This window comes from Juglans regia, chromosome 10 (genome assembly GCF_001411555.2).
Source record: "Juglans regia cultivar Chandler chromosome 10, Walnut 2.0, whole genome shotgun sequence".
Lineage (NCBI taxonomy): Eukaryota > Viridiplantae > Streptophyta > Magnoliopsida > Fagales > Juglandaceae > Juglans > Juglans regia.
In genome coordinates, this window is record NC_049910.1 from 29,926,156 (window position 1) to 29,941,879 (window position 15,724).

The 15,724-nt window shown below is 38.0% G+C and overlaps 2 protein-coding genes across 2 annotated transcripts; both read left to right on the top strand.

Moving 5' to 3' along the window:
- LOC109002837 (mitogen-activated protein kinase kinase 6-like) lies at positions 1-10,644 on the top strand. Its single transcript, XM_018980752.2, has 8 exons — positions 1-162; positions 848-932; positions 7,528-7,662; positions 8,440-8,664; positions 8,764-8,946; positions 9,079-9,302; positions 10,251-10,296; positions 10,388-10,644. Exons 1-8 carry the CDS (start codon positions 89-91, stop codon positions 10,478-10,480), a joined length of 1,065 nt encoding a protein of 354 aa, XP_018836297.2. The 5' UTR covers positions 1-88; the 3' UTR covers positions 10,481-10,644.
- A 1,918-nt stretch (positions 10,645-12,562) lies between these two features.
- LOC109002836 lies at positions 12,563-13,633 on the top strand. The gene is made up of 2 exons (XM_018980751.2): positions 12,563-13,016; positions 13,168-13,633. Exons 1-2 carry the CDS (start codon positions 12,727-12,729, stop codon positions 13,427-13,429), a joined length of 552 nt encoding a protein of 183 aa, XP_018836296.1. The 5' UTR covers positions 12,563-12,726; the 3' UTR covers positions 13,430-13,633.
- The last annotated feature ends 2,091 nt before the right edge of the window (positions 13,634-15,724 follow it).

Genomic DNA, 15,724 nt, shown 5'->3' on the forward strand with positions numbered 1-15,724 from the left:
TTCTGAATACCAATACCGCAATACACACACAGTCTCTCTCTCTCTCTCGACCTGGTAGAAGTGATCGAAAATCCTAAGCAGATCAAACATGAAAATCAAGACGCCATTGAAGCAACTCAAGCTCTCCGTCCCAGCTCAAGAAACCCCAATCACTTCCTTCCTGTACTTTTTTCTCTGTTTCATTTCCTGCTTCTCTTTCTCTTTATGCTTTCAGATCGGACTTCTTTTTCTCGCTTTACTGAATTCATTTTTGGATTCTCTTTACTGCTTCGAAAGGATCGATGCTTTCATGCCTATCACTGTTGTTCTTTGATCCTATTCATTTATCCTCCATGCCTATCCTCTGTTTGGTTACCGAGAAAATGTAGGAAAAAGAAAAGCAAATAACCTGAAGTCTTGTATCTTTTAGCTTTTCAATCTTTCTAATCAGCTGCGGACACATTGTGGGGAAACTGCAAATAACTTAAATTGAGAGTCTAATACATCTACATATGTTGTCTAATATATATTCATATGCATGGACTAGTACCATTACCCCAGTTAAATAAAGCTTGGGAAAATTGAAACCATTACTCCATTTGACTAGGACTAGTACAATTTATTCCCTGTCTAGATGTTCCCTTTTTACAGGTTCTCTGATAAAATAACCGAACCATGCGATTGAGATATGAATTTTTTTGTTTGGCCCTTTAACAGCAACTGCAAAGCTAGTTCTTTGAGAATATTTACTTTTTTTTTTTAAAGTAATGTAATCTGATCAAAAAGCACAGAGGGGCGCAATCCAAGTACACTAGAAGTTTGAGAATTTATGTTTTATTTGTTGTTTTTAATTCCTGCAAATTTTCAGGACTGCAAGTGGTACATTTCATGATGGTGATCTACTCTTAAACCTGAAAGGGTTGCGGCTCATCTCTGAAGAAAAGGAGTCCCGCGTAAGCTAATATTGATTCAGATATGTTTTGTGGGTTTATATTGCTGCACTCAATTTCACATTGTGTTAGTTGTTGGGGAAATCAACACAGCGGAAGGGATAAAAGCGGTAATAAAAGAGTACACTCATGCACTCAGTGACACCAAGAATTTAACGTGGTTCGGCAACTGCCTACATCCACAGAAAAGAGCTTCACTAATAAATAGTGAAACACATTAAAATATTACAGAGGAGGGGGAGAATTGTTGAGTCCCTGCCCAAGCAAGCAGTCATTGTTGACTGCTTGCTGCTTAACCCCTAACGCCCAACTCTCAACTGTCCATTGAATGCAACAATAAATGCATTCATACGTAAAACAATGCATCTATAAATTGAGGCTTCTGGCAAGAGTCTCAGATACACCCAAGGAGAAAAGAAAAGAGAGAGAGCCGAGAGAGCTCTGAAAGAAAAGAAGAGAGTTGAGTTGAGTGGAGTGTGATCCTCCTCCTCTGTAATATTTTCTTGTGTTCCACTATTTATTAGTGAAGCTCTTTTCTGTGGATGTAGGCAGTTGCCGACCCACGTTAAATTTTTGGTGTCACTGAGTGCATGAGTGTACTCTTTTATTACCGCTTTTATCCCTTCCGCTGTGTTGATTTCCCCAACAAGTGGTATCAGAGCGTTTGTTGGAAGAAGTTTTTTACAGAAAACTCGGTTTTAGTGTGTAGCTCAGTTTTCAAATTTGAGCATACCACTGTGTTCGTCTCATCCAGACAAGAAAAGCGGTGGAAACCAGAGGCCAAACGGAGGCCGCACGCGCTCCCACGCGCCGTCTGAAGATCGGAGAGTGAGACCCACTCTCGACACGCGTCACACGCGCCAAGGAGAGTACCTAGCGCGTGAGTCCCACGCTCGACACGCGCCACACGCGCTCCAGAGAAGCCATTGCGCGTGAAGTTCACGCGCCTGACGTGCCCCTGACTCCATATAAGCGCGTGAGTTACACGCGCCTACGCGTTCCACGCGCACCAGAGGAGTTTCAGCGCGTGAGTTACACGCGCCTACGCGTTTTGTTCGCGCCACGCACTGCACGCGCGACAGAGTTCCTGTTTTGGTTCTTTTGCTCATTCCTTGTGCTATCTGAGTCCGATTTTGACGAAACAAGACTCGTTTCTAATAAAATCAGACGTTCCGGACACAACGGTGCTGTCCGTTTTGTGATATTCCACCTCAAAGATCCTGTACTTGTATTTTGTATTTAGAACAATCTAAATCCATGGAGGATTCAGCATCAGGCGCCATGATAAAGCTGACTGCCTCAAACTACAGTCTTTGGAGACCTCGAATGGAGGATCTCTTGAACTATAAAGATCTGTTTGACCCTTTGGAAGATGAAGGGAAGAAGCCAGATGAAGTTACGGATCAAGTGTGGAAAAAGATGCACAAGAAGACTATTGGTCAGATCAGGCAATGGATTGACCATAGTGTTTTTCACCACGTGGCCCAGGAGACGGATGCATATAACCTCTGGAAAAAGTTAGAGGATATGTATCAGGCTAAAACTGCTCGAAACAAGGCCCTCTTGATGAGACGGCTTGTTAACTTGAAGTTGAAAAGCGATACCTCTGTTGCCGAGCATACTAGCGAGTTTCAAAACCTAGTTAACCAGCTCGGGTCCGTCAACCTGAATCTTGGCGATGAAGAACAAGCCCTGCTACTTCTCAGTTCATTACCAGACAGTTGGGAGACGCTGGTGGTCTCCCTAAGTAACTCTACTCCAGATGGCAAACTTACCATGACGATGGTTAAGGATGCTCTGTTTAATGAGGAGGCCAGACGAAAAGAGACAAGCATGAATCAAACTCATGTCCTTGTCACCGAGAGTAGAGAAAGGCCTCAAGGTAATGATAGAGGGAGAAGTGGAGGCAGAAACAGAGGGAAGCCTCAACCACGTGGAAGGTCCAGCAGCAGCAGGAACCAGCAGACGGGTAACATAAAATGTTACCATTGTGGCAAAGAAGGCCACATGAGGAAACACTGCCGCAAGTTTTTAAGGGAGCAAGGTCAAAGCAGTAAGCTGAAGAAAGAAGATGGTGAAACCCTTGTCACTCTTTCTGGAGATGTGGCAATACTCTCCACCAGTGACGAGACGTGTCTGCACGTTGCAAGCCATGATGTTGAGTGGGTGGTAGACACAGCAGCATCATACCACGCCACTTCCCACAGTGAATTTTTCACTACGTACAAAGCAGGAGACTTTGGTACGGTAAGGATGGGGAATGCCAGTTCCTCGAAGATCGTGGGAGTTGGCGAAGTGCAGATAAAAACCAACGTTGGTTGCACCATGGTGTTGAAAGATGTTCGACACATTCCTGACCTTCGGCTCAACCTGATTTCCGGGACAGCCCTTGATCGACAGGGCTATGACAGCTACTTCAGCAAAGGCACTTGGAAGCTGTCACAAGGTGCCATGGTTGTCGCCCGAGGACATATTTGCGGTACGTTGTACAAGACCCATGTGAAGATCGGTTCTGATAGCCTCAATGCAGTGGAAGACGAGGCATCACCGAATCTGTGGCACAAGAGACTCGGACACATGGGTGAAAAAGGGTTGGATACGCTTGCGAAGAAGGCACTCATCAAAGTTGCCAAAGGAACAGCGTTAAACCCTTGTGAGTACTGTTTGTTTGGCAAACAATGTAGAGTCTCGTTTAAATCCTCTACGAAGAGAAGATCAGAGTTGTTGAGTCTGGTACACTCTGATGTATGTGGTCCCATGGAAGAAGAGTCATTGGGAGGTAACAGATATTTCGTGACATTCATTGATGATGCTTCACGAAAAGTCTGGGTATATGTTTTGAAGTCAAAGGATCAGGTCTTCGAGCACTTCAAGAATTTCCACACCCTAGTGGAAAGAGAGACAGGAAAGAAGTTGAAGTGCTTGCGAACGGACAACGGAGGAGAATATGTCTCCAAAAGGTTCGCTGCATACTGCGCTGATCGCGGTATTCGACATGAGAAGACGGTCCCATATACCCCTTAGCACAATGGTGTAGCCGAAAGAATGAACCGGACCATCATTGAAAGAACAAGATGCATGCTCAGTATGGCCAAGTTACCAAAGCCATTCTGGGGTGAAGCTGTTCTAGCTGCCTGTTACCTGATCAACAGATCACCTTCTGCACCACTGGAATTTGAAATTCCTGAGAAGGTTTGGTCTGGAAAAGATGTCTCTTACTCTCACCTGAGAGTGTTTGGGTGCAAAGCCTTTGCACACGTATCCAAGGAGCTGAGACAGAAGCTCGATGTCAAGTCAACTCCATGTATCTTTGTTGGATATGGAGATGAAGAATTCGGATACAAGTTATGGGATCCAGTGACAAAGAAAATTGTCAGAAGTAGGGACGTTGTGTTCCATGAAAACCAGAACATAGGAACTGAAGCTTCATCAAGAGAGCTTAGTTCCGATACTCCAAATCCTGCACCATTACAGTCCGCCACAGATAATGAGGAATATGCAGGATCGAGATCCAGAAGCAGAAGAAGAAGCTCAGGGTGTCGAGCAGGGGGAGCAAGAATCCTCTCCACCAGCAGCTGGTGTACCACCACAAGGGTTAGATGGTGACGAACCTCCTTTGGTTGATGAACCAAGAAGATCGGCAAGAGGCCGCCTACTGATTCCGTCGAGGAGATATCCGGAATCAGACTATATTCTGCTTACTGATGAGGGGGAGCCTGAGAGCTTCCAGGAAGTTCAAACTCATGCTGATAGAAGCCTATGGGTGCAGGCAATGCAAGAAGAGATGAGTTCTTTGCAGAAAAATCAGACCTATGAGTTGGTGAAACTTCCTGAAGGAAAGAAAGCCCTAAAGAACAAATGGGTGTTCAAGCTGAAGAAAGATGGCCAAGGAAAGCTGATGAAGCACAAGGCCAGATTGGTTGTCAAAGGATTCCAGCAGAAGAAGGGAATCGACTTTGACGAGATATTTTCTCCGGTGGTGAAAATGATGTCGATCCGAGTCATACTCGGATTGGTAGCCAGCTTGAATTTGGAACTCGAACAGATGGATGTGAAGACAACCTTTCTCCATGGAGATTTGGAGGAGGAGATCTATATGGAGCAACCAGAAGGGTTTGCAGCTCCAGGGAAAGATCACTTAGTCTGCAGGCTGAAGAAGAGTCTCTATGGCCTCAAGCAAGCGCCGAGGCAATGGTACAAGAAGTTCGACTCATTCATGATGAGTCATGGTTACAAGAGACTTGTTGCAGATCAGTGTGTCTATGTTCGAAGGTTCCAGAATGACAAGTTTGTCATACTCCTTCTTTACGTTGATGATATGTTAATCGTTGGTGAGGATAGGTCCATGATTAACAAACTAAAGAAGGAACTATCCAAGTCCTTTGACATGAAGGACTTAGGCCCAGCACAGCAAATTCTGGGCATGAAGATTGTTCGTGATAGGAAAGTCAAAAGGGTGTGGCTATCACAACAAAAATATGTTGAACAGGTCATTAGACGTTTCAACATGGGAGATGCTAAGCCAGTCAATACTCCACTTGCTAACCACTTCAAATTGAGCAAGAGCTCGTGTCCTTCTTCAAAGAAAGAGATTGAAGAAATGGAAGCAATCCCCTACTCTTCAGCAGTAGGAAGCCTAATGTATGCAATGGTTTGTACCAGACCAGATATTGCTCATGCTGTAGGCATGGTGAGCAGATTCCTTTCAAATCCAGGAAAGGATCATTGGGAAGCAGTCAAGTGGATTCTCAGGTACCTGAAAGGTACATCGAATATGTGCTTGTGTTTTGGGGGAGCTAAACCAGTTTTGGAAGGCTATACAGATTCAGATATGGCAGGAGATCTGGATAGCAGGAAATCTACTTCAGGATTTCTCTTCACCTTTGCAGGAGGAGCTGTCTCTTGGCAGTCCAAGTTGCAGAAGTGTGTTGCTTTATCCACAACAGAGGCAGAGTACATTGCCGCAGCGGAAGCTGGGAAAGAGATGTTGTGGATGAAGCGTTTTCTCCAAGAACTAGGAGTTAGTCAAGAGGACTACAAGGTACATTGTGATAGTCAAAGTGCTCTAGACTTGAGCAAGAATTCAATGTACCACTCCCGCACCAAGCATATTGACATCCGCTATCATTGGATACGCGAAGCGATGGAACAACAGCTGTTGAAGCTTGTGAAGATCCATACGAAAGAGAATCCAGCGGACATGCTGACGAAGGTGGTTACAAGTGAGAAGCTTGAGCTATGCAGAGACATAGCTGGGATGGAGAGCATCTAGGTAAATGGGCATGGAGGGGGAGAATTGTTGAGTCCCTGCCCAAGCAAGCAGTCAACAATGACTGCTTGCTGCTTAACCCCTAACGCCCAACTCTCAACTGTCCATTGAATGCAACAATAAATGCATTCATACGTAAAACAATGCATCTATAAATTGAGGCTTCTGGCGAGAGTCTCAGATACACCCAAGGAGAAAAGAAAAGAGAGAGAGCCGAGAGAGCTCTGAAAGAAAAGAAGAGAGTTGAGTTGAGTGGAGTGTGATCCTCCTCCTCTGTAATATTTTCTTGTGTTCCACTATTTATTAGTGAAGCTCTTTTCTGTGGATGTAGGCAGTTGCCGAACCACGTTAAATTCTTGGTGTCACTGAGTGCATGAGTGTACTCTTTTATTACCGCTTTTATCCCTTCCGCTGTGTTGATTTCCCCAACATTAGTTAATTTTGATGTTAGTTATCAGTCTTCGGCTAATTCATTTGATTGTACCTTAAAGCATGTACTAAATCATATGAGCTTGTTTAAATTTTTATCAACATATGACATATTTTACTTCCAATCTTCAAGAATAAAATCGTGAGAAATTTGGGAGTCCTGCAGTGCAAAAGAGTCTCTTAAAAAGGTTACAATGATACGGCAGTGTTACAAACTAAGACAGTACTGGTTCACTATTTCCGCTTAACCTTCTTGCTTTGGCTACTAATCTCTCTCTTCTACCTTGGTGAATTTTTTTATTTACGTTGCTTGAAAGTTGGGATTGCTCTCCTTTAAGTTTACCATTACCCAAGTAACCTCGTTTTCAACAATGAGGGAGACCTTAAGAAAGAGATGCTTTCATTCCAACTTTGAAATTTTACCATGCCAAAACATCAATTTGGTAGTTTTCTTGCTCCCATTAACCAGATCCAGTTTTTACCCCCTTTTTTTCATTCTTAAGGAGGGCCTGCTAGCTTTTTCAACTTCGAAAGCATTGGACTCTTTTGGTATGCTTCTTGAAAACTTCCGAAAGCTCCAAATTTGATATATCACACATCTTGTCATAAGTTCACTTATCCAAGTCCCAAGCCTCTTATGAAAGATATCGTCGTTCTTGCGTTAGTAACATCGCTGCATGGGCTATTCACTTTCAGGTTTTGTGTGTGCGCTCTCTAAATTTGCTGCATATTTTCTTTTCTTTTCTTTTTTATTGGTATTTTGCTGCATATTGTCCTTGTTATATATACATTAATTTTATTATTCATGTTTTCATAGTCCTTATTCTTTGTTTTTTGTTTTATTTTTTAACATGTAGTGTTGAGCCTCATAACATTGGCCTTCTTGTCGTGTTTGGACAGCCTGCTGACAGTAAGGAGCTAGAATTTGAATTCTCGTTGGAGGATTTTGAGACTATCAAAGTTGTTGGAAAGGGAAGTGGTGGCGTAGTACAACTTGTTCGCCATAAATGGATTGGAAAGTTATTTGCCTTGAAGGTCATTATACCAGTAAAACCAATTTTCTGCAGTTAGTCATTTTTTTTGGACTTGCCTATATGATTATATACTGTTATTACCTACCTTTACTTTTGAACTTTATATGGTCTCATGTTACATGATGTAATGAAAATCATGTCCAAACTCATAATCTTATCGAATATACGGAGATATGAAATCATCATAGGGTTTGTATCACAAATTAGAAAGGACTATATCACCATTTGGTTATACAAGAAGATGGGATGTGCCATGGATGGATGCAAATGCAGTGACCAAAGCATGGAGATGTTTATTAGAGGATGGCCTGTGTAATTTTCTGCTTGCTACCTTAAAAAGCAAGTCTGTTTTGAAAAGCAAACTTTATAAAGGTATGGGACATTATCAAAATTTAATTAGTGGACCATGGTTAAGACCAGAACAGTCACTTACATATACAAAACTCCAGAATTGCAGGGTTTGCCACTTCTCCTGGCCTGCTTTTCTTGTTGTTTGTTATGCAGGGTTGTCCACTTCTGGCTAAGCTTTGAAATTATAATCACTGATTGTGGCATTTTTCTACTTAGGTTCATCTAACTGTATGATAACTGAGGTTAACATCTTATCCTACTGCTTGTTTAGACATCGGCTCTCCAAGTATTTGCAATTGCGGCTTCTTTTATGTTGAGTTTGGTATTGCACATATTAAGATCTCAAATGATTTAGACAATAATTAGGAAGTTCCAATTAGGAGGGTGTACTTGTGTTAAATAGGAATTGTGTACTTTTGTGTTATAGGTTATCCAGATGAACATACAAGAAGATATCCGTAAGCAGATTGTGCAGGAGCTGAAAATAAACCAAGCAGCTCAATGTTCAAATGTCGTAGTTTGCTACCATTCTTTCTATCACAATGAAGCCTTTTCTCTTGTGTTAGAATACATGGATCGTGGATCTCTTGCGGATGTGATCAGACAAGTGAAAACAATTCTTGAACCATATCTTGCAGTTGTCTGTAAGCAGGTCTGTGAGCTAATTTATTGTGGCTTTTAAGATTAATCTAAGATTGGTAAGTTTGGAGAAAGTCTTGTCACACGGTTAAAATCTATGTTAATAATGCAGGTTTTACAAGGCCTTGTATACTTGCACTATGAAAGACATGTAATACATAGGGACATCAAACCATCCAATTTGCTGGTTAACCACAAAGGGGAGGTCAAGATTACTGATTTTGGAGTGAGTGCGATGCTAGCTAGCACTATGGGCCAAAGGGATACGTTTGTTGGAACTTATAATTACATGTCGGTAGGTGGAATTTCTTGCTTAAAAAATGATTTTTTTTTTCAAGTCATTATGAAGTTCATTCTGATGGTAATTTATAAGAAAAAGAATGAACATTCTAATTGTGTGTATTTTTTTTTTTTTTTTAAATTTTAGCCGGAGAGAATTAGTGGGAGTACTTATGATTATAGCTGTGATATCTGGAGTTTGGGCATGGTTGTCCTCGAGTGTGCAATAGGACGGTTTCCTTATATGCAATCTGAAGATCACCAAACCTGGCCAAGCTTTTATGAGCTTTTGGAAGCAATTGTGGAAAGCCCATCACCTTCTGCCCCAGCAGATCAGTTCTCCCCAGAATTCTGTTCATTTGTCTCAGCGTGGTAATGATATGTGCTCATGTTGCATTCTATGTTATTTTAGCATGGTGCAGTTTTGACTTTGTTTTAGCCCTTAAATGCAGATGCTTTTTCTTTTCCTCAATTATCTATACTTTTAAATTTTGGACTACCGCCTTTAGGTGGTTCTATACTCTTGGCGCCTCACAAAGCAAACCTTGTGTGAGTCCTACTTGCAAGCTAGTGTGCAAGACACTCTCCCCACTGTTGAAACTTAAAATGGCAAAAGATGATTCGCAAGAGAAGTTTAAAAATTTTAAATTTAATTTAATTTTTTTCATTCTAACATGTCAGCAGTTAGGATAGTGTGTCCTCTATCGGTTTACAAATAGAATTTTTGTTTGTTTTTAGAGCCCAAGTTGTGTACCCTAAGTCAAGTTGATGTTTGGTTTTTGAGTATAATCCACCAGGTCATCCTGCTGATGATGTAAACGTGATAAGACTATGGGATGCCTCCAGTAATTAATTTGATTTGCCTGGTTGAAACCTTATAATGAAACTGAGCAAAGAAATGTAAATACTTTATTGCCAGGCTTCTATAGAGTATCATTGAAAGAACAGCTTGAAACTACAACCAAATAATTGTGAACTAGGTTACAGTATTGGTGTAACAGCTTCTCATAGAAATTTCATTAGCTATCGTTGTGCTGTTTCCAACATATGCTATCTACTTGGATCTCAATTGCTGAGAGTAAAGTCCCTAGAAACGCTTGGAAAATCAGTTTTTTGTTTTTTTCCTGAATGGCTATGTTATTTCTTGCATATCTAGTAAATATATCTTTGTCCTGATGCTGAGGAATTTAGAGTTGAATTGTTGCCACAATTTTCTCCAACTGATGAATTGAGATATTCAGAATTGTTTGACTCTTCCCCGGGATGGTTTTCAGTTCACAAATTCTCCTTGTTGATTTCATTTCTGATTGACTTTTGCAGCATACAAAAGAATCCCCGAGACAGATCATCATCTTTGGATCTTTTGGTAAGTGATTTGGTATATGTGTCGGTTTCTTTCAGGAATTTGAGTTGTATACGCCAGAATCTTGATTGCTACCTATCTTTCTTGCTTCCAGAGTCATCCTTTTATCAAAAAGTTTGAAGACAAAGACATTGATCTGGGCATTCTTGTAGGCAGCTTGGAACCTCCTGTAAATTTCCCTCGATAGTTTGTTTACCCTGTCATATTATATATTTGCAGTGTAAAATGTATTATTAAGTCATCAGTTTTTGTCAAACATATGATGGATTTTCATGAAGCAGTTTGAACATATGATCCATAAAGCTCCTTTTGACATATTAAGGTTTGATATTCACTTTGTGATTGATTAGCTTATAGAATTTATATTGGGAGCTCTAGTGATGATGCAGCTTTGCCCTCAAAACCGTTGGTGAAGAAGATAAGATATCTAGCGATAAATTATAAGTACTATCTGCAGACGAGCAAAATGCAAAAAAATAATTATTTGTTGATAAATGATATATACAAGTCTCAAATGCACAAATCCCGCATAGTCCTAGTTTTATAAAACGGTAGTCGGTAGACACCATTAAAAAAAAGTTTGAAAAACTCACCCTATTTGTGGGGCTTACATTTTTATAAAAGGCTTACGTAAAATTTATACATTTAAAACTTGTACCGAACATTACTCCGTTTATGCAAAAATGGAAGTTCATCATGTGCAAACCATAATTTATTGAAAAAATGGAGTCACATATGTTGAAAACTAATTTATTAATTTTATATATCTTAGACATCATTAAAGCCTTGTTGCAAGGCTGCACCTTTACTTTTCTCCCTCATAATAATGATATAAACTCCAAAGGACACAAATTTCTCCCCCAATATGCAATGTTCCATGATTTGCTGAAGGCGCAAGAAGATGTTTGTAGAATGATGGACAAAAAGAATTATTTATTTTTTCTACAAAAGCATGATCATCTTTTTGCCAAATCATGATATAAATATAAATGGGTTGCAGATCAGAAACAAGCTGCTGAAAGTGGAGAAAAACAAGCAGCTGAGAACACAGAATAGAGAGGAATGGATAAGATCATTATAAAGAATAAAAAAAAAAAAAAAAGGGAAAACACATGGTGATAGAATGATAGGAGGCCTACCTGTAAAAGCATGTGGTGGCAGCTTGAGTGCCCATCAAATTTTGCCAATCCTCTATCTAACCTTTGAATGACGTGTATCCTAGTCATTAGTCAACCTCCTTATCCTCTCATTCCCTCCTTTCAAACCGACTCAACCCTTGTCTGCCTCTCAAATCTTTTATTTATTTAAACAACTAACATATATATATTTATTAGATAATATAGAAAATATTAAACAAATCTCAACAGGGATGAATGTTAGATCTTGTCCTTTGGATCAGTATTGCCATGCTGATTCTTTCTTTTTTTTTTTACACTTGGAAAATGCTTATTGGATTTTTGTTATAAAAGTCGCGTGAAAGACAGGCGCTACAGTTAAAAAATAGTGAAAATGAGGAGAAAGTGAACCGTAACTTGCTAATTAGGTTAAAGTAAAACAAGGCTTGGGGCAAAGAAAACACAGCCATGTACGTATATATACCCATCAAATTAAACTACTTGTCTAAACTTATAATGGAAAGGTTTCTATTGGATCTAACAGAGATTCCACCTAGAGAAAACCATCTAGAGAAAACCTATGGATTACATAAATCTAACCTCGTTTAGTTATGCAGTTTAGATGATATATTTTGTTGAAAATTAAATAAAATATTATTATAATATTATTTTTATTTTAAAATTTTAAAAAAATTAAATCGTTTATTATATTTTATGTAAAAATTTAATAAAATTATAATAATTATATGGGATAATTTTTGTAAAAATTTTATGATGCCTTTTCATATCAATGACGCTTTAAAAACATTGAAATATTCAAAAGAAAATGGCTTGGCTTTATGAGGCAAAGTAGCCCAGTTGTTGACCTCAGTTACACCAACGATACAAAAAGAAAAGAAAAGAAAGGGTGACTCGGATATGGATGTCTTCAATAGACCTTATCCCTTTTCCTTGTAGTATGGGAAAGCCAATAAATTTAGACCATAAGGTGATGATAATGACAAATATTAGGATAAAGGCGTTACAGGAAAGAACCATTTTCAAATCATTAAACTATTCAATATTATCCGATTCTTCATTAATAATCTTACGTGCTTCCATGTCTTTCATCAGTTCATGTTATTAATATTTTCTATATATATATATATATATATATATTATTATAATGGTATCAATCGTGTCTAACTCATATATATAATACTCATATGCTTCCTCCCAGAAAACTTGTTGGATATCATTCAGCATCAGAAAGTTTACATTAACTGAGATCTTCTTCTTCTTCTTCTTCTTCTTCTTCGTCTTCTTGGACGAAATCAAAATGGGTACTGAACAAGCTGCAAATTCAGTATTTGGTGATCCAAATCTAAAGGAAGTTGGTGGTGCTAATGGAGATAGGCATGACAATTGGATGGTGGTGGTGGAAGTTGGTGTTGATATTTGTGACACAAGATCTATCGAATCCTCCATAAACTCTGAGGAATCATCATCTTCGTCAGAATTGATAGAGGATGCCTCTTCATCAACATCATATTCATCGTCTTCGTCTTCCTCGCTTACAAATGGACCTTTATACGAGTTATCTGAGCTCATGTTCCATCTCCCCATAAAGTAAGCCCTTCAATACATGAAATGATCACTACTAATGATCACCCCCTCATGTTCTTCACATTTTTTGTTTCTTTTCATTGATATTGTTGGATACATTATTATTACAAGGTTTCTCAGTTAGATTGAATTGTGTTTTTGTGGATATGTACAGGAGAGGGCTTTCCAAGCATTTTCAAGGGAAATCGCAGTCTTTCACATCTTTAGCAAGTGTGAAGAGCTTAGAAGATCTTGCAAAGAGGGCACCACAAAGGAAGAAAATGAAGTCATGCAAGAGCTATGGAGGTGGTCTAGATGGTCATAAATCAAGCACTTCTCCTAAGGCTATTATATCCAAGAAGGCTTCAAGATCAGGATCTTTGTTGTCTTCATTGAGTAGGAGAGGTAGTTTGTTGGGTGGTCGTTCTGGGCCTTAAATTTCATGTACAAAAGAACTTCTGATATGCAAAAACCTCTTTGTTCTTGCATGGTTTGCAATATACAACTTTAGTTTCTCTGAGAAAGTAAATTTCATATCAAAGTTCATGATTTGTGTTTCACATGTTGAGGTTGGACATTTCGCTTAGGTTTTTGCTTGCAATTATTAGCAGAAATTATGGAAACTCATTTGCATTTGAGGAGATTCACTCGGTTTATGTGGAGCTGGAATTTGAACTTAAGCAAAATTTTCTAAACCCGTTTTTGTATTCCCTGAATTTCAAAACTCGATGCTCACTTCAGATCAGTTTCAACTAATTTTAGAAAGCCTACTCCTCAATGAAATTCAATCAACTTAACTCGAGTCTTGAATACATGATATATGTTGCTAATAGCCCAATAAAAAAAAGGTAGGGCTTCAGGAAGAACAAACACACGATATCTCTGGAGCATCCGCAGGTTTAGGTATTGTTCTTCCAATGATCGTAGTACCAAATATTTCCTGGCGAGCTCTAATATGATCAGATTTATAAGTAAGCATTTCTTGTAATATATGAGCAACACCAAACCCCTCTAGAGCCCAAACCTCCATTTTTCCTACCCACTGTCCTCCTTGCTTAGCCCTTCTTTTAAGGGGTTGTTGTGTAACAAGTGCATAATATTCGCTGGAAGGTCCATATATTTTATCATCAACTTGATGAATTAATTTCAAACTATGTTGAGACGACGTCGGAAAATCTCCATAGACGAAGGAACATGAACAACTCTGAGCAAAAAAAAAGATCAATCCCACACTTATTGAGGGTTTGGGGTGAGAGTTGTTTCTCGATCGGAGGATGGATGTGAAAAGAGTTGGGACTGTTGTCGGACGGTGACATATGAGACTCGTGCTGTCGTGCACTGGTGGAACGGGGTTTTGATATCAGAGTTGGGCTAAAGCTGAGGGCAGTTCATAGAGGAAAAAAAAAAAAACAATGAAGAAAGAAAATTAAAAAGAAAAAGAAAAAATAGAGAGGGGAGTGGGGAATGCAGGAGTCCGAGTGGGGAAGAGAGGAAATCAAGAATAAATCTTTATGATTTTTTCATACTCCACGTTTCATATTTTTTTTTTAATTTGTATTATTTTTTTTATCAAATATTTATTATATGAATAATAAATAAAAAATTTGAAATAATTTTAGAAAAATAAACTTAAAAAAAATTTAAAAATTTAAAAATTTAAAAAAATGTAGAATGTGTAATGTGATGGAAGTTGAGTAGCAAAACTCAAAAATCAATACCTTGGTTAAGACCACTTCCATACAAAATAAATACAAAACTTTACCAAGTTGGTAAAATTGGCAGTACATCCTCTCTCTCTCTCTCTCATCTTCTTTTATAGTATAAGAAGTTTCCCATCTTGTAAAAGAAGAGTAATACTATACACCATATTCTTATCTTATTTTTATCATATAAAATAATATGTGACATATTTATTATCATTATATGATAAAAAAATATACAATAAATGATCATTTAATAGTGATAATTTAATATTTTTTTTATTATCATTTATTAATGATAATTTATTATCATATAATTTTTTTTTATTATCACTATTAATGATCATTTATTATCATTATGTGACACATTTAATATTTTTTTATCATATAATAGTGATAAATGTATCGCATCGTACTTAATGAGATGAAAGTAAGATTAGAGTATGGTGTATAAAATTTTTCTTAAAAGAAAAAAACAAAAAGTGGCTTGGTCTATGAAAAATCATATACAATGACAATAGCCTTCTACAAACTGAATCAAAGAATATCAGTTTTTAAGAATGGATTGTTTGATTCATAATCCATTTCATCTAGGGGTGTAACTAGTTCGATTTGGTCTGGTTTTGAACAAAATTTGAAACTAAATCAGTATACACCAGTTTTGAATTTTCAAAAACCGATTCCGCACTAGTTATCTCCCTATACTTCCGGTTTTATCCGTTCCGATCTGATTCAATCCAATTTTCTGATTTTAATATACTATATTATATATTATATAATAATATATTATAATATATAATACTATAATGATAATATATTGTAGTAGATTATAATATATATTATAATTGTATCATAAACTATAGTGATATAGTATTAATATAACTATTAATACAATAAATTTAATATTATATTAATTAGTAATTTATTATATAATACAGAACTATTTTATATATAATTATATATTATATATAAAAATTATGTACAATATAAAAAAATTATAATATACATATGATCGGATCTAGTTCGATCCGA

Bases quoted from the DNA above. Each gene is read 5' to 3' on its own strand.
- LOC109002837 (XM_018980752.2), top strand. From the start codon at position 89: ATGAAAATCAAGACGCCATTGAAGCAACTCAAGCTCTCCGTCCCAGCT. The intron at 163-847 runs GTACTTTTTTCT...GCAAATTTTCAG, and splicing joins ACCCCAATCACTTCCTTCCT to GACTGCAAGTGGTACATTTC. The intron at 8,665-8,763 runs GTCTGTGAGCTA...TTAATAATGCAG, and splicing joins TTGCAGTTGTCTGTAAGCAG to GTTTTACAAGGCCTTGTATA.
- LOC109002836 (XM_018980751.2), top strand. From the start codon at position 12,727: ATGGGTACTGAACAAGCTGCAAATTCAGTATTTGGTGATCCAAATCTA. The intron at 13,017-13,167 runs GTAAGCCCTTCA...GGATATGTACAG, and splicing joins ATGTTCCATCTCCCCATAAA to GAGAGGGCTTTCCAAGCATT.